The sequence below is a fragment of the Etheostoma cragini genome, chromosome 20, assembly GCF_013103735.1.
Source record: "Etheostoma cragini isolate CJK2018 chromosome 20, CSU_Ecrag_1.0, whole genome shotgun sequence".
NCBI classification, from domain to species: Eukaryota; Metazoa; Chordata; class Actinopteri; order Perciformes; family Percidae; genus Etheostoma; species Etheostoma cragini.
In genome coordinates, this window is record NC_048426.1 from 4,880,075 (window position 1) to 4,899,155 (window position 19,081).

General features: G+C 43.4%; 2 protein-coding genes across 2 annotated transcripts in view; both read left to right on the top strand.

Moving 5' to 3' along the window:
- Window positions 1-11,591, top strand: part of kcnh5b (potassium voltage-gated channel, subfamily H (eag-related), member 5b) — a 149,485-nt gene extending 137,894 nt beyond the window's left edge. Inside the window, exon 13 of the mRNA XM_034858488.1 lies at window positions 9,837-11,591. Within this exon, the coding sequence (XP_034714379.1) occupies window positions 9,837-10,925 (1,089 nt within the window). The 3' untranslated portion in view covers window positions 10,926-11,591. The remainder of the gene's footprint in view (window positions 1-9,836) is intronic.
- galcb (galactosylceramidase b) overlaps window positions 1-16,224 on the top strand; it is a 379,778-nt gene extending 363,554 nt beyond the window's left edge. Inside the window, exon 18 of the transcript XR_004654839.1 lies at window positions 16,165-16,224. The gene's annotated coding sequence lies outside the window, so the exon portion shown is untranslated. The remainder of the gene's footprint in view (window positions 1-16,164) is intronic.
- Window positions 16,225-19,081: the final 2,857 nt, after the last annotated feature.

Genomic DNA, 19,081 nt, shown 5'->3' on the forward strand with positions numbered 1-19,081 from the left:
TCTCTCTCTCTCTCTCTCTCTCTCTCTCTCTCTCTCTCTCTCTCTCCCCCGTTTCCTTTCTGCCTCTACACAATTAAGAAACAAAGATAAAATTGTGAAGACCACGACGCGAATTAGGGCTTGATTATTGATCATGTTGTAGTTTTTTTTAATAGGGTTGGCTTTCAAATCTGATCATGCAGTGGTGGTTTTAGTGATTCTAATAAACTCAAACGTAGATAAGTGAGATGTCCATGTCTTTTTCAGTTTTAAAGATCTCACATTCGGCTCATTTTCAGGTTCATATTTGTATGTCAACAGCCGGCTAGAATCAACCCGAGAAATCAGATGCAAAGGACCTGGAATATATTGAGCCTTATTGGGAAGGGTACTTAAAGAGACAGCTGCTAAGGAGACAGGGTGAATACAGGTACATTCAGACAAAATAATAGGTTTTTTAAACATTAAAGCATTTTAACATGCAAACTATGTCTATAATACAACTTGGAACCTGAAAATGAGTACAAAATGGGACCTTTAAAGTCAAAATCCTCTGCTATGATTTCCCAACAGTAAAAAAAAAGCGTCTGGAATCATATCAACACTTCTTACCAACCAGAGTTCCTGTCCCCCTGTCCGTTCTGTCCCCCCTGTCTTGCTACTGGCCGTTAGAGACAACTTCTTCAAGCTCCTTTTGCTTGTGCGTCTTCGTAATAAACAGACTTTTTGTTTGAGGCACAACAACAAAAAACATTTCTTCGGAATGAGGTCCGACTCCTGACTTTTTCTCCCGCTGGACCAGACTGTCAACATACTCAAGTTTTGTCTTACCAGTCTAGAGCTTCAGCCCGTAACTTTTTGATATTAATAAACGTCTGTTATATTAAAGCCAAATGAGTTGACACAAACTTTCAGAAAACTGTAGTGAAGATAATGACCACTTCTGAAGAGTTCATCATGTTTTTTTTAATCCTCTGTGTCCTCTTTGGCTAATAGAAACTGCATGGAGGGGGGGACGCAGCTGTCATGAAAGCATTGTATCATGTGGACCCGCGGACAGTGTTGTTGTTATTTCTTAGAATTCCTCATGGGGGCGACAGAAAATACGCACTATAGCTTCACCTCCGATCACAAACCACTGGACTGCAATCCCACCTCCACCCCTTGTCTGTCTCAGCCCCCTCCGATCTGTCCTCCCCCTCTGACAACTTTAAACCTATTCAATGATTTTTGAATACCATAAACCTATATCTCAAGCAGCTGTGTCTGCAACGCATTTTCTTCATTTTGTTATTGCATAGCTGCAGCTAATGTGGCATAAAAGCCCAAAAAAACGCCTCCACTGCAGTTATATAATGTTTTATTACGCTGCGTACTTTGTATAATTTACACCGTTTGACAGGCCGCTGCTTGGCAGCTGCAGACGGGAGTGTTTGGATGTGTTTCAGTGTGCTGAGCTGGCTTTGGCTTTATGTAATTATATCTCTAATACTTCAGAGCTTGCAGAGTCAGGTGAATGAACACGGTTTTGGATGCTTATCTTAGTCAAAATGAGTCGGATTGGAGAAGACAAACACACACCTGGCCTTCATTCCAGCTGAATGGTGGGGCATGTTGACACACATCATGCACTGCAGCAACATTTGGTTTGGGTAACTCAAACATCTGTTCATTACCGGAAAGTTTTTACAGGGCAGAGTCCCCTGTCTTCTGCTTTGCTTTGTCCTTTCTGTACTAAAACCTGCCCTAAGGAACTTGTTGGCCATTTGGAGGGCAGCAGAAACACCTTTGAAGCTGAATTGTTAGCAAACATTTCCCTGCTTTCACATCCTGAAGACGGAGAGCAACACAATGATTCATTCTGGGTGGAGTTTGTGTCCACCTAAAGAAAGAAAGTCCAATATTCTTTTTCTTTGAGCTCTATTTTTGGTCTCTTGCTAAAGGAGCTATCTGTCTTTGGAGCTTCTAAATGCTCCACCATGTCCCCCAGCCTATCTCTAACTGTTGCTGTCTGCTGGGAGACCATCACGTTGTCTTTCCCTGACTGCTTCACAATACAAGGCACACCGTTATTGCTTTCATGTGGAGTGTCTGCAGTAGGAAATGCTTTCCCCGTCCACAGCAGGACATTTTTCAGCGTCCGTGTTGCTACTTGTGGCTGATTTCTCTAGACGGGGGCGTGCCGACTGCCGTCTACTGGAGCTAACACGCTGACTATGGAGAAAGAGCTCAACCAACCACATTTCAAAATATCCTTTTAAGGATTTCTTGTCTTAAAGGTGGAAACAATCACATCAATGTCCATTTAATAGAAAGTAGTTTGCGTTCAAATTACCTTCTTTTTTGTTATGTTGATGAAAGTCTATATTGATGGCGTTTCATTTCGGGGATAGTTCCGGTGCCCCAGAAATTTAGCTGGATGTCCCTTCTTTCAGCCAAATGACCAGCCCTGTCTCTTTGTCAGCGTTCTAACCTCCGTCCCCTTCCTCTGTCTCTGTGTCGGCGTTCTAACCTCCGTCCCCTTCCTCTGTCTCTGTGTCGGCGTTCTAACCTCCGTCCCCTTCCTCTGTCTCTGTGTCGTGGTTCTAACCTCCGTCCCCTTCCTCTGTCTCTGTGTCGTGGTTCTAACCTCCGTCCCCTTCCTCTGTCTCTGTGTCGTGGTTCTAACCTCCGTACCCTTCCTCTGTCTCTGTGTCGTGGTTCTAACCTCCGTCCCCTTCCTCTGTCTCTGTGTCGGCGTTCTAACCTCCGTCTCCGTCCTCTGTCTCTATGTCTGTGTTCTAACCTTCGTCCCCGTCCTCTGTGTCTGTGTTGACGTTCTAACCTCCTTCCTCTGTCTCTGTGATGGCGTTCTAACCTCCTTCCTCTGTCTCTGTGATGGCGTTCTAACCTCCTTCCCCGATCTCTGTCTCTCTGATGGCATTCTATCCTCCGTCCCCGTCCTCTGTCTCAGCATTCTAACCTCTGTCTCCGTCCTCTGTTTCCGTGTTGGCGTTCTAACCTCCGTCCTCGTCCTCTATCTCTGTGTTCTAACCTCTGTCCCCTTCCTTTGTCTCTATCCATCTATCTATCTATATATCTATCTATCTATCTATCTATCTATCCAATCTAAGTTTTTCTGTTGACAACTAAAACTACTTCTTAAAGTACCTTCAACCAGTACAACTTCCTTTCTAAGACTATTTAGCAGCGGCCCCGTGGCTCCGTCCGGAGCTTAGCACCGCCCAAGAGAATTGTGATTTGTTCAAAGAAATGCAGATAAACCAGAGCACATTTTCTTTCATCCCAGAATGCTGTTTGGACTAGCCAGACCCTCCTCCTCAGTGCTGTGGAGGAAGGTCTGGACATGTGAGACCCAGATCTATCCTTCATGTCTAAATAAGAGTTGAGAATGCTGTCTCCCTGCTTGAAATGTGTCTCAGCTTTCACTCTGTTGGCCTGTGTTGGTCTGCTGGCTGCTTTTTGTGACCCGTTACACAAACAAGTCACGCTCCTCTCTAATGGGCTCCTCTGTCATTCCTGCACCCCGCCACAACGCTCTCTCTCCACACTCACACACAGCCGCTTCCTGCCGGACGGTTACAGTGATGAATGAGTGAGGGAGCGCGCCGAGCGGCCGCCGGCAGCTCTGCATAAACAACATGCCATTAAAAAAGAGACGGCGCAGAGAGGAAGATGGACGAGAGTGACATCAGCTGAGGAACTATCCAAATAAAAAGTGCTCAGAGTAAAGAGGCTGAAGGTTATCATCACCCACAATGCTTTGCAGTGGATTCCTCGCAGGCCACATTTAATATTGAGTTTGTAGTCAAGATGTGGAAATCCTCCTCTCTCCCTCTTTCTCTCTCTCTCTCTCTCTCTCTCTCTCTCTCTCTCTCTCTCTCTCTCTCTCTCTCTCTCTCTCTCTCTCTCTCTCTCTGGTCATATTCAGGGTACACAGATTTCTTTTGCTCTCATTTCTTCAGGCCGGTTGTGCCAACAGTAGGTCTCCAACTTTTTTTAAACCAATTTTTTTGTGGGGGCTTAAAATGATGTTCTATATATCATTATTACTAACTTTATTTATAGGGTGAAAAGTTTGTTGCAGCACTGAAAATAAAAATGTGGCTGACACTGTCTAAGAAGAATTCATAATTATTCATGCCTTCAACTTGACGTGCAGTTATAGATCAAGTAGTTTCTTTCTGTGTGTACAGTTTGGTCTCTGCTGTATGATGATGTTGGATAACACAGCCTACACGACGGAAGAGATGGTTATAATCAGATCTGTTATAATCTACTCTTCTCCATCCATCCTCCCATCAGCAGCCTATCAGGCTTTAAAAACGCTTCAGCAAAATATTTTCATGACCATAATAGTATTGTAAAAAAGTATGCTTTGTAAAGTACAGTCTTATACGCATCAAATATGATGAGAACAGCTGATTTCAGGCTGCACAGCCCTAAGGAGCGTTTTCATCACATCCACGGGGAAACCACGTAGTCAACATTGACTTTTTCTTTCACACGGAACACAAATTTTTCTGTCTTCCTTTTTTTTGCCTAGTTATCTATTTCAGCTCAGAGTTTATATATTTGTATCTCTTGATCTAGCCCGATTCAGCATAATACACACAGTTATGTAGTCGTTTTCTCTCCCTCTTTCTCATTCCTCTGCTCTTCTCTCCCTCTTTACTCCCTTCCGCTCTACTTGTGGCATTCTCCCATTTTCATCTCCTTTTTGTTGATTTTATTCTACACCCCCTTCTGTTTCTATCTCTCCCCATACATACAATTCTATATATCATATGCTGTCTGTCTGTACTTGCTTGTAATATTACATAATATCTCCTCTCTGGCACTTTTTCTGCCCAGATTTACAGTGTGTACTGTTTTCTATTTCGTTGGTCCCCTCCAGTCAGAATATCACGGCCTGGTATGAAATGAAGGCATTACTCAGCCCGAGCGGCGTCTCTCTGTGAAACCCTAAATAAACCCTGACGCTCTCCTTCTGCTCTGCTCTAATTAAATATTAAATATTTAAACAGAGCCGACGTACATGCAGGCGACTTGTAGACTCGTTCCCAGTCTGGGAAGAGCTTCATCGACGCTGGGATGCAGTTTATATTTTAACCGACGACAGCTTTGAAGTCTGAGACAAAAATAGATTTCCGATGGTGTGCTGGTTAGAGCGCCGCTGCACCTACAGCGCTCTGCGGCTGAGACAGCAGAAGACACAGGAGTGAATGATACCTACTCTCATCTGTATTCTCTGTTTTAGGGAAGTGCATTTAAAACATTGTCTTGTTAATGTTAAAGGTATAACATCTGTCACTGTGAACCAGAAGAACAAGCATAGCATAGTGAGAGGCGATATGAAGAAGAATCAAATATTGCAATGTTCTTGACCAAATACCTTGATTTTGTCTGGTTGACTTTTGCTGATGAGATTTGTGATAAATAATCATCAATGAGTGTATAATGTAATCTAAGTGGTTGAAGAGGTCTGACCTGGCTGTTGTCTGTGCTGTGTCAAGACAGGATTGAATGATTGTCACTGTGATCCCTTTCCAGGATTTTGTTCAAATCCATGCCTCTTAAAATAATGGGCGTATGTGTTTAGTCTTACAGCCGTCGCAGCACTCTGTGCAGCAGAGGTCCTTCACACATTGTTTGAAATAATGGGATCTAAACAAATATGCTAATATAGACACACACAACTGATGGAAATGAATGAATATTACACAAGAATATGTAACAAAATCATCTAAGCTTAAATGTCAAACAAGAACAAAAAAATATGTTTGTATTACCAAAGAGGAATGAGAATCATAGAAGACTGGGAGTATTAATAGTTACATACAAACTATACATACAATTATTTTCATTTGAATTGTATACTCTACAATTATATAAAAGGAAGTGATGAGATGAGTCTTTAATGAAACTATAACAAAAACATTTGCCGATCAAGTTATTATTCCTTCATTTTCTTAGTTAAACCATGAACCATCCAGTCAGAATTTTTATCAAGCACACATAACCTCTTAATAGATAAACAAGTTAATACAAAATGATACACTACCCGTCAAAATTTGAACATTTGTAGTCATGCGTTACACCTTCCCTCCTCTTTACTGTACCTTTGCGGTTGCGGGGTTCAGACCTGTGGCCTTCTGGGACCGTCTGGCTGACTGACTCACACAATATCTGGTACCTTTTTAAGCAAACCCTTTTTGAAGTAGCACGTGTGCCTGTATTTCAGAACACTTAGCGGACACAGGTGTTTCCGAGCTGGCAGGGAGCATCTGTAACAGAGCTCCTGCTTTCACTACGACGCAAATATGTCGACTTTTTTCATCTGTGATTGAGATTGAGATTGTTTTTGGTGCAGCTCCAGTGTGGCACTTCTGTCATTGCTGATGCCTGAGACGAATTCACGCCAAATAAATAAGGCGAGGGAAGAACAACTGTCTTTTCCCACTAATTAAGATGCCATCTATTTGTCCCATTTGACCAAATTAATTTTCAGATGAGGTACATGAAACTGAGGGCAAAATGGAGAGGAAATAATGACTCCAAATTGTGCAGCAACATAAAAAGTTTACCCATAGAGATCCCTAAAGTAATCGCTTTGTTCAGAGAAAGCATATTAGAACGTTACAAGCTCAAAGCTGGTATTTGAAGGCATAGACTGTCAAAACAGTCGACATGGCATCAGTGGCGTCACCCAATGGTTGTGGACTGGCGTTTTGAAGCCTCTGGTTTGGGGGCAAAGGCCTCGCCATCTTGGGTTCATGTATCCGGATGGGACGATTTCTGAGGCGAGTCACCCAGTAGACATTTCCTGTCCCTAAATGGGAACCTGCAGTTTACCAGCTTGGTTGGCAGAAAGCTTTGTTGGCAGAAAGCTCACTTCTCGGAGTGAGGAGGCGATTCTGCTTTCTCACTCCGAGACACAGGTTTGTGGAGCTGACTGTCGCGATTTCGGTTTTATTTTGTAGATTGTTACAGCGTTGGATCAGCAGAGATGATTAGGTTATTTTTATAGAAAGTGTCACAGACGTATGCCAGTAACTGAAGTGGACACTTTATTTTGTAGTGTTTGGTGAGTTCCGGCACTTTTCACTGAACGTTCAAGTGACTGCTCGCGCCTTTTATAAATCCACCATGTGCGGGAAAAACAGCGTACGTGATTTCTTCGTGTGAACAAAAAGTTTCTAATAGAAGCCCCAGAGGAGGAAATCTAATACAAGTAGTTTTGATGCTGGAGATGAATAAACATTTTGATCAACATGAGGCCTGTACTTTTACTTAAGCAAGTATTCAAAACAGTGTTTCCTTGAGGATTTTTAGCAGTGGGGGCAGGTCCGAAAATCCGCGTTCAACAATCGCTATGATATCGAATCAACAGCCATGTGTAATTTAGCTAACAGGTGAAGAACTCAAACAACAAAAATCACCAGTTAACTTAATTTAAATTTGCAAGAACAGTAGAATAATTCAGTAACAGGCAAATAAAATGGCAAAATTAACATAATTTATAATCTAACATAATCTCATAACCTATTCAGGTAATTAGGTAAATGAATGTGTTATGTCATTGAAGGTCCAACAATTAGCCATAATGTCCCCTCAAACTTTCAGTTATACAGTACGTCTAAAGGCATCTTAAGGGTTTGTGATGCTGCTCTTTAAGTAACGTCTGTAGTATTCATAGAGACGTTCACTGTGTTAATGTGACAACTGTTCATCCAAGTGTCTCCAGAGGAGCCATTTATCTATCTCGCCTCCTCTTACGACTTCTCACTTCTCAGGAACTGAGAGAGAGACCCATTGAGCAGCATTACTCATGATGCTGTGTTGTTCTGTGCATGTGTCACTGCGGACGGCTACTTCAGACTGTGAATGGGGCTCCATATGTGAGCGCTGGCTGTTAAGGAGACAGAAGGACAGAATAATTGGGTCAGAAGAAATTAGACTAAATGGGAGAAATGTGACAGGCCACTCTATCCGGTGCCACATGGTCAAAGCACTCTATGTGCGGAGCTTTAAGACGTGTTGCAATGCCAACTGATTTTCTTGTGTTTCAAACCCTGTGACTGGCAGCCCCAGTGTATATAGCGATGGATCTGGGTAAAATGCAGTGGGGCTGATGTAGCCCAACAAGTTTAGTTTAATTTAAGGAAAGCAGCAGCATTTCTTTGTACTGATTGTGTCAGGAGATCTTAAACAGAGCTCCTTGGTTCAAGCACCTGGATCAACACACTGCATACTGATGTTGTTGCCATGTGCAGATGTTCAAAGTTAAAAACGTTGGTATTGGATGTAAGCATTTGTACATGTATCCAGTGTCAACATGTCGTGTCATCCAGTGTACAAACCCAAGTCAGAATAGTTACAGTAATTACTTCACATTATTATTATTAAAATGATTTTTCATTGATTAATATTGCGAGATTAGGCATTTGTGCTGCATTTACGGGGTGTTGGAAAAATGGCTTTCTCAACTTGGAAAATTCCCACGGCATTAACATACATTGTGAGATAGGGGGTGGCTCGGCAGAGGTCTGCTTCAGTGCTGCCACTTCATGTCCAACTCCATTTCCTTTCAAAACGTCAGCTTCATCAATTATTGCCATACAATAACAGTAAGTTGAAAATCTCCCAAAAATCAACATTTGAAGAAATTGAAGCAGTTTGGATTCAACTGCATCACTTCTACTTAATTCATAAATTGTAGCTTTACAAATTGAGATTTAAAAAACGTAAACAAAGGAGATAGATCCGTCAAAGTCAACAATACGGGATGCTTCGATTTACTTGCATCAATCATTGGTGGGCAATGGTTTATTTAATAAACCCTTGGAGATAAATAAATACAATGTAGGAAAGCCATGCTTTAATGGAAGAATAATAAAACATGCATAAACATCCCGTCCACATATTGTTATATGATAGTCATGGGTATTTTTACAGTGCCATGCGGAAGTCCTTTTCACTTTACTGTTTGATGTGCTCGGTTCTTGACATGCCAACAGGAAGGGACTGCAGCTGCTGAAGTTAATACACAGTGATTGTTTGGTAATGGAGGTTCATTGTATTTGATCCAGTCACATCAGCGTCACCGAAGACAGCGCACTCATTGTTCCTTTTAAAAAAACAACCGCGCCAGTGCTAACTTTTGAATCCCTTTTAATCAAACCACACTGTACATGTCATAGTTAATTTAATTAAGGGTGTTCATCTCCCAGGTTATGCCTCCAGGCAGCCGTGGGAATTTGAAATGAAAGGCTCCTGTAGCTGCTTGTCTCAGGAAGTTCTCTGCAGAAGAGGCTGGATGAGCAGGAAGTACACATAGATGAAGGTAGATTATGGATTGAAAGCAAGGTAGGCGACTCCCCTCCCTTCCATCTTCAGCTTGCCAGCTTTTGGGAGCATTATCATTTAAACTAAGAATAACACTTAAATTGCCAGTTGGATGGCCGGCTGCCTGCCTGGCAGGGATTTCTGTCCATCCCAATGTTATTAGTGAGTAAGGGGAGCCAGGAGAGAATGGCGCCAGACCTAGTCTGAATAATACAGGCGAAGTGTAGGAGTACTGATGGATAGTTGAACTCAGATATCCAGAAGCCAGCTACACTTTGCAGTACCTAAGTGCACTGCAGAGAGATCTTTGACATGCGAATGGGCCCACGTGAGACGGACTGACAGATTTCCATAATAATAACGCTTCCTCTTTTCTTCTCATTGTTGTAGAAAAAAACCTTTATCTCGATTGATTAATGGGCAGCGCTCAGCGGGAAACGCCAGAGAGAGAATTATTATTCATAGCATTCTGATAAGCTACGTGTGGTTTTTTTCTGTTTCCCATGCAGATAATTTTCCGCAAGATCAGTGAGGTAAAGAAGGAGGAAGAGGAGAGGCAGCGAGCGAAGAACGAGGTGCAGCTCACCATCCCGCAGGACCATCCCGTCCGCAAGCTCTTTCAGAAGTTCAAGCAGCAGAAGGAGCTCCGCAACCAGGGAGCGGCAGCCGCCTCACACCTGGACCTGGAGAAGAACCAGCTGCAGGTGGAACAGCACCTGCACCCCCACAGCCTGCAGCTGGGCCACTCCAGCCTGCAGCACTCACTGCCGCTCAGCCTGCAGCACCCGCCCTCCTCCATGCAGAACGGGGCCCCGCCCAGCAGCAGTGTGCTGACCGTGTCCCAGGTCACGCCCATGCAGAGCTCGCTGGCCTACAGCCATCCCGGAGAGCCCCCCACCAAGCAGAACAACTGCGATATCATGGAGCTGCAGCCCAGTTCGACTGGAAGCGGAGCCGAGCAGACTGTCAGGCTCAAAGTCAGCACCAGCCCCGTGCCGGCCAAGCCGGCCGTCAGGGCCAGCGGCTGGATGCGCCTGAGAAACAACACGGCGCCGGCAGAGGCCAGGAAGGACGGGCTAAACAACAACGTCAAGGCAGTTTCCGTGGAGATGCTCTCACAGGAGGGTAAAGGTCAGGATGCAGGAGGCGCTGGCAATAGAGAGGAAGGGGGGGTGTCCGGCAACAATCCACTCCGCAAGACGGACTCCTGCGACAGCGGCATCACCAAGAGTGAGCTGCGGATAGACCGGGCGGGGGAGGCCCGGACCCCCGCTGCGGTTACCCCCCTCCTCCACAGCCCTCTACCTGGAGGAGCAGGATCCCCTCACCCTTACTGCCCCATCCCGGAACAGGCCCTGCAGGCCGCGTTGCACGAGACCCGGCTGGAGCTCCGGGGGGACATACAGACTCTGGGAGGCCGCCTGGGCTCCCTGGAGAGTCAGGTAGCGGAAATTATCAAACTGCTCTCAGACAAGAAGCGGCCGCCCACGGGGTTATTGTCTGCCTCCACCACACCCAAAACCAAAATCCAACGTCAGGACATTTTCACTGTTTCTAGGCCTGTTTCTCCAGACTCAGAGAAGGACGAAGGGCTCTGAAGAGAGCCTAACCAGGGGTAGAAAGAGTGTCCTGGAACATAGAGCCTACACATGGCACATTGTTCTACTATGATCACGATTGTCAGTTTGAGGTTATGCTCTGTTGGATCCAGTTATCCTCTTTGTTTTTGTGATTGTACATACCTCTCTATGCATGTCCAGCTGGATTCTGGCCTGCCAAAGAAACAACTACTGAACGTCCTCATTGCCTGTATATTATGCAGTTGACTGCATGCAAATTCAATTTAAAGAGAAGTGACATTTTATTGAGCTACACTGTACATATGAATATTTTTCATTGATAATTTACTATGTGGACATTCAGGGTTTGCACACTGGTAGCACTATAAACATTGATAACAAAAGGAATTGTGCATGGATTATTTAAAAATGGAGAAATCGAAAGGGACGGAGGTTTCTTTTTTTTCTTTGCCTGTGAGATGAAATAGAAGTGAAACTGCTCTCTCCTCGCCCTCTAACTCCTAATTTCCACCGGTTGCAGATGGGCTGCGTGCTCCGCTGTCCATCAACACCCACCAGGTCCGGATTTCTTGCGGAACGGCTGCGGCCATGACTGACAGCTGAAGTCTCAAGAACCCATGAGATCTTCCGAGATCACGTCGAATAGAACCACAAAGCCAACAAGAGCTTGTTTCCATCCAGAGGAGTAGAGGGGGAAACACTGTGTTGTGTTTTAAAGGTGCAGTGCAGGGAGATGTGATACGCCGTGAGCACGCTCTATTTTATTTTGAAAATTAACCGGATGTTTTATTTGTGTCTGGGCTCGACTTCCTGTCCCACACTATCTGACGTGTGCTGACTTGCTGCGGAGCTCTCCGGCGTACGGCAAACATAGAAGCTCTGTGCATCTGCTCCGGAGGGCTGGGGACCGCCGGAGCTGGGGCGGAGTCAGGACGCAGCCGTTCCGCAGCCATTGGAAGCACGCACATTGACTTTAATGGAAACCTAACAAACAGCAGTTGTTCTGGAGCGGATCCGCAGCCGTTCCACATCCGGTGGAAATTAGGAGTAAGAACACTGATTCCCAAATGTGATGAAGAAGCATCCTTGTGATATGTTTTTATATTTATTAACAATGTGCTTCTTAGAATAATTTCTATTTTTGATTACGGAAACAGTTTGATGTCGGGTGAACCCTTAAATGGTTATTTTGTCAGAATCCGCCTTGTGTCTATGCACCGCCCGGGTATGCCGCCAGAATATTCAGATTAATGCTTTGTTAACATGTCGGTGAATTAATGAAGTTTTTTTGTTACATTCCTCTGCATGAATCAGGGATGGCAGGATGCACTTTGGGTAAAGCCGGAACGACAAGAAGGCTTTAAGGAAATAACAGAGTTTAGTTCACATAAAAGTCCACTCAGCACAGTGACATGTAATCCCCGGCCCCAGCACCACACACGACAGTCTTAACCAGCGGGCGTCGCTCTGAAGCACGCTCCAAGTTTCATTAAGGACACAGCAGCGTCGCTGCGAAAAGCTCAAGTAATAAAAAATGGAACTGTACTTTTATGAGATCAGTTTTCTAAATCTGCATGCAAAGGAGGAGTTCTGTGCTCCAGAGTGTGTACGCATATATAAATATCACACACACACACACACACACACACACACACACTACGTTCATGCACAGTGTGGCGGCGTCTCTTGATGTGAACACCCCAGGGAGACTTTTTATTCTCAGGAGGCAGATCAGTCGGTTTTGTCAGAAGTTTTTTCAGGTCTGGTGAGATTTAGACATGGTCCCCCCAAAACCTCTGAGCCCCCAAACCCTGCAGTGCAGCAGCACATCTCTCTCTCTCTCTCTCTCTCTCTCTCACACACACACACAAACAAACAAACAAACAAACAAACAAACAAACAATCAATCAAATTTAATAAGAAAGAAGATAGATGTACGGGAGCCATCATGGAAGCCTCAAATCGTTTTAAATGACTAGATTCATGTCATTGCTGCTTTATTATCTGCAGTGTGAGGGAATGGACGGGTAGCAGAAAACAGGTCAGGGACCCCCAACACATCTTCTGTTGTCTGTGTTGGGGGTCATTAGCTCTCAGTTAAATTATCAGCTGGTTGGATTTCTTTTCATGCCTTTATTTGACAGTTAACAGTAGAGCTATAACAGGAAATGAGGAGAGCCAAACGGGTAATGACAAATGCAAAAAAAACCTCCCCTGACCCTAAGGATGTTGCGGTTCACGGTCAGCGCCTTAAACCGCCAGACCACCAGGGCACTAGCTGGTGTCTTTACTGGAAGTGGCGATGCAAATCTGAAAGAAATAAAATATTTTTGTATGCCTGACAGCCAGTAGCCAGGCCCAGAGGCGAAATCGGACCCAGTCCGACAGACACGGGGTCAGAAGAGAACATTGGTAGATTGTGTTCCCTGATAGAATGACGAGCATATCAGAATTCATTTGCCCTCTTCGATTAGTTTCATAACATCCGCGATGTCCTGCATGACAATTTGGATGCCAGGGATGTCGACATTTCTGATCCAGGAAGCCTATAGGCCAAGATAAGCTTGAAAATAATGGATTTATCATCATGTGATTTATTAGATGAAGTGTTCTCCTGCATAGGGAATATCTATGCGCAAAAAAAGTATAAACTGAAACAAAACATTGTTATTTGCAGTTTCACTTGCTCTAAAAACTCCCCACCAAGCCACTTTAAAATGAAACATCTATTTTCCATCTTGGTTGATGTCTATCGTGATGTCACACTCGTTCAGCTTTGTCTCTCTGCTGTTGACAGACTGGAAAATAATGATGATTTTTAATAACTTTGCAACACTAATTAGCATTAAATCAGACGTGAGACCTCTGTCGCAATATGCTAATCAGGTTTGGCTTTGGAACATTTTAGAAAGAATGCAGTTTTAATAGCTTCAGCTATGCTGTTTTATCTAAATGAGTCTTTCCTGAGCCTGGTTCCTGTACCAACCTGCTCCTCACCGCTTGGAGTTCCCCTTGTTTTCCCTGCTGTTGGCCACTGAGTGGACCCCCTGTAAGAATCAGGGGCAAGTGCCTTGCTCAGGGACAACTCAGCAGCAGTTTCAGGCAATCTGACCTCCCACCATTAATGCAGAAAATAATCTATTTGAGGATTTGAGTGTGATGATGGCTACACCTCATATTAGTTTGCTCTTTGTCAGTTTGATCTATTTATCTTACTGACATGTCTCACACACACACACACACACACACACACACACACACACACACACACACACACACACACACATATATATATATATATATATATATATATATATATATACATATATATAAAAAATATCATGCAAGGCTATGCAACATTTGATTTTTTAACAGCTGTGAAGAGGCTGATTCTGATGGACATTTACTTTCCCATAGAACATAGTCGACAGGCAAGCTAGGGTTAGGGTTATTATTACAAACACATACATGAGGGATGGAGGATTTGTTGGAGCATGTAAATAAAATGAGATGCAGTAGTTATTATCCACCAACCAAACGTAACATGTGAGCTTACCAAGTGATGGGTAGCTTGAAATATTGCCATGTAGCGCCACCATCAGGTCAAAACCTCCCTCCAACAGGATACAGGATACCTCTAAAACAAAAGACCAAAATCTAATTCCAACATGCTTATTTTCTAACAACCTGCTATAACGCACATTTTTTCGAGTTGAAAAAAAACTCAACTTAGAGAAGGAAAACGCTGAGATAACGCATTTACCTTCACAGATAAATACCAGTTGAAAATTATGCAACTGGTCTAATCGGGGCGTCATTAACAAAAAAGTCAGCGGCGTGCGCCTCGCGTTTTGCAACCTGCAGACGCGCTGTCTGATCGTAACCTTTACTAAACGCGGTTTTGCGCTGCGTTAATTGTGCATCTACGCTGTGCCCAAAGTTTATCCTGGTTCAACTTTGAGCAGAGCTGCAAAATGCCATCCTGGCGTGGCGCAAGCCATCGGAAACAATGGGTTTCAGAACGCAGCGGTGTCATCGCCACCTTCGGCCTGGTTGCCTCTGGTAAGGCTGCAGACGGCTCACTTCTCTCGCATTCATTTACATGACTGTCCAGTAGAGGTCTTCACGGAATCACTCAAATTCAGTTTGGCGGCTCTTTGTGACCAAATTCCTGAACCAACATGCTGCTATTGGTATTTGTGTTCTCTATTTTGGGGTTGAGATTAGACCTACCTTTCCATCTGGTCTACGCATCATTTGGTCCCTTTTGGAATGGATCTCTAATTCATACACAGTATAAGACTAATTATAATAATAATAATTCATTTTATTTATAATGCCCTTTACATTTCAAATGATATCTCAAAGTGCTACAGTAGCAAGGGATTTATTATCATGATGTTCGGGAATGTTTCCCATAGGTCTGTTTTGGCTGGTGAAGACTTCCCACGCGCTTGACTTGTATCCCAGTCTCAATTTGAAAGACAAAAACCAACGTAATACACTTAGGATACACTTCTTGATTGACGGTAAAGTGTGTTCAAAGTACAGTTTGACAAAATAAATTCTACCCATCTCTTAAACATCTGAAATCAGGTTTTGGCCATCAGTTGTCATACAAAGGGAAATCTCTGCCAGAGAAACAGAAAACAGACCACAATGCAATGCAGTCACAGCTTGTATCTTAATGGATCTGTTTGTGAGCTATTGTCTTTCTGTAGTTTGACCAACTGGGCACGAATCACTGTGGCTCACTCTCATTTGGCAGCAGAGATTCTTCTCTGGGAGACTTTAAAAGCTTTGGGAAACCAGGATATCGCTTACTCACTCAGAAGAAGAAAATTGTGGGTGCAGCAAAATGAATGTCATTTGCGAAATTACTCCCCGAATGCACCAAAAATCCAAGCTTTAGTGGATCTTTCTAAATTCAAGAATAATGTCTGGGATGGAATTCTTCCTTTTTAAGATCTCTGCAGATGTTCAGTTTGATGGATGCTGATAGATCCTGAAATCATATCATTATAGAGCTGAAGATTACACCTACGCAAACTAAAGCCATTACACAGGATGAGAAATGACAGAAGGAACAATTATTCTAATCCTTCTGCAGTTCTAAAACTCTTTAAGACTTGAAGAAGCAAATGGATTTCCAGTCAGCGTAGGAGTCCTGCCCCTTCCCTGATTGTTAGTAGTTCTATACTCAACCTTTATTTATAAATTATTAATAAAAGTAATTAATATAGCAGTAAAAAAAACATCTGCAATGTAAAGATGTTGTGGAGTAATGGCGTCCTGAGAAGAGAATGAAGTCCCACTCTCTCTGGCCCTAAGCCTCCTCCGTACACACATGACGCAGAACGTGATGATACTGAGACACAAACCCTGGTCTACTGGGTGGAAATCCTGTTTGTTTGCCTCCACATTTGGAATTTGGCGCTCTTATACTTTGTCACCTTACTTCCTGCTTTGCTCCCGTCATAAGGTCTGCAGCCACTAGAGGGCGCCGCCACTGGAAACATACATATGAGTCGTAGGTCTAATTGCTGCTTGAACTTCTGTGGGCATTTCCTCGAGGGAAGACAGTCTCCTCTGTGTGTGTTGTAATCCGAGTTTCTCTGTTCATGCTTTGATAGCTGGTCATGTTGCTCGTGCATGTTCGTGCATGTAGCCGCGACAAATGTTTTGTATTTGAATTAGGGAATGGTCAGTGAGGGCCGTATGGAGGCAATCCCAGACCACTTTTTTCAGTATTTCAAACCACAGCCCCATAAAGGTTTTTCCGCGGGTGAGTGGGATTTGAATGTGTGTCTACGCTCAGGTTACAGCCATGACCTGAGATCCTCATGCATACTGGGATTAACCGCCAGAATCTCCTCCAGTCCACCCAGAAAAAAGTATTTTCTGGAAATGATATTATCACAGTACTACAATAGGCTCAATTCAAATCAGTTATACATTTTTCTCCTTTTGATGCTAATACTGCTGCTTTGTAAAAACGTGTTGTTGGAAAACCTTAAAAGAGAGAACAAAATTGGGTCAGCTTGGTAAGACATGCCCCAAACTAGAATGTAGATTGCAATACACTACTAACAATAAAGTGTGCCAGGAAACGTGTCCCGCACTTCAAAAATACCAAACACACAGTCTTCACCCAAATGGCTGCATGCGGCAGATTTACACTAACTTCTGCAGAAGTGGCCAAATTTGTACCAGATGAAGCCATCTTAAAGGTTTGATTGATCAAACAATTTAAAAAGTAACATTTAAATTGGAATTTAAACAAGGCATTATAAACCTTGAAGTAAAAACAATAAATGTTTAATTTGTCCAATGGTAAATCTGTTATCCCTTTTCATTCAAATAATGAATGACCAAAATTTTTTATGACAAATTGGCTTTTTTATTCCATTTACCAACGATTCTGGCGGAAGTTACAGCTCTGAGTTCCTTTCCTGTTTTACCATTTTGTGTTAGCTTTACTACAAAGATGTGTAAGTCCGGCGCAACAGCAAAACAAAAAACACTTTTACTTTTCACTTTATAATGCATTTTTTTTAAATTCAACTTGTATGAATCAAATTATAATTAAAATGAATCTTAAATGTATACATTAATTGATTTATCATAATAAACTACAGTAAAAGTTGATATTCACCCCAATGGTGCATTCAGGCTCTGTACTACATATGTAATACTGTGACGGAGGGAGCCATTTTAGAAGTTTGGCAGGAAGAACTTCTGCTGCTGGGTAGGATTAGCTTTAAGAACAACTCACACGCAATTTAAATACAGTGAGCTTATTTTCAAAGATGCTCCCTCAGCGGTTAAAGTCCGTGATGAGATAGATGCAGGACGGGGGACTGCTGCGATGCTTGGAGCGCGTATCGGTCCGTGATGAGATAGATGCAGGACGGGGGACTGCTGCGATGCTTGGAGCGCGTATCGGTCCGTGATGAGACAGATGCAGGACGGGGGACTGCTGCGATGCTTGGACCGCGTATCGTTTCCTGTCAGCTAGAGCTCTTCCTCTTCTTTGTTAGTTAGACTAGAGAATGAAGGGCAGCTCCTGTGATGAACCAAGCACGCACACACACCCCGTTTGATACAGGACTTTTTGGCTTTGCCACATGAATGTACAACCCCCCCCCCCCTCCCCAACCACTGTCCCCTCTTTGCTTTCCCAGGAATTTTTCCTGGAGCAGAGATGCTTTTGTGCCACCCTTTGCTTCCTTACGTTTGGGTAAAAACTCTTTTTTCTCTCTTTTGCCATTTTCCGTCTTGACATACCCCATCTCCTCTCTCTTTCAGCATCTTGTGTCCTCTCCTCTTTCTTCTCCTCTGAATCCTCCTCAGCGTGCCGATGATGTGCAGTCCTGACACCAAGAACCCACCTCTCTGGGGACGGGACTCCACTGAGGGGCCTCATTTATTTACATTATCCCTTGGCTTCATTCAATTCTTAATATTGCATTAAAGATGACACTTAAACAAATGGAAGTCATCTCCCGGATTGTGATTTTTTTATTTATTTTTTATTGTCTGACTTATCTCACAAAATTGACACAACCTGCAGAAACATCACACCGGGATTCATTTTTCATCAATCTCAGCTTTTAGCTCCAATTCGCTCCATACAGTTTGGATGGTTTTAATAAACGGGGCCTTTAGGTAAAGCTTTTCTCTTTTTCTACTGGAATGTTATCAATTTCTACTGTTTTGTTAATGCAATGGTCGGGAGCAGCACTGAAATCCCACACTGACTCATGTATTGTTTTACAGTTGCACACCTAAACTGTAGTGTCAGAGTAATAAACAGCTGGGAGACTCTCTCTGGGCTTCCTGTCCGTCTCTGTCTTCCTCTTTACTCGGTTTCTAACGGCAATCAATGACCTTGACAGTCACATTCATCTGGCCTGTTGGCCTGTAGGTTTGTTGCAATGGAATTCTTTCTTTAATGGGATTGAAAGATTTGGTTTACAATCCCAACCATCTGTTCCAAATTTAACATACACACTTTTTGGTTTCCATGACAGCCACCGTTTTTCCAGGCTTGATGTGTTGCCATGGAGCACAGGAAGCGATGAAAAAGTTGAAATCCAAACAATGGGCGTTTCTCAATACCAAGTAAGCAAAGAACGGACTTGTGTTCTTGGGGAGACCGTACTTGCTAGCTG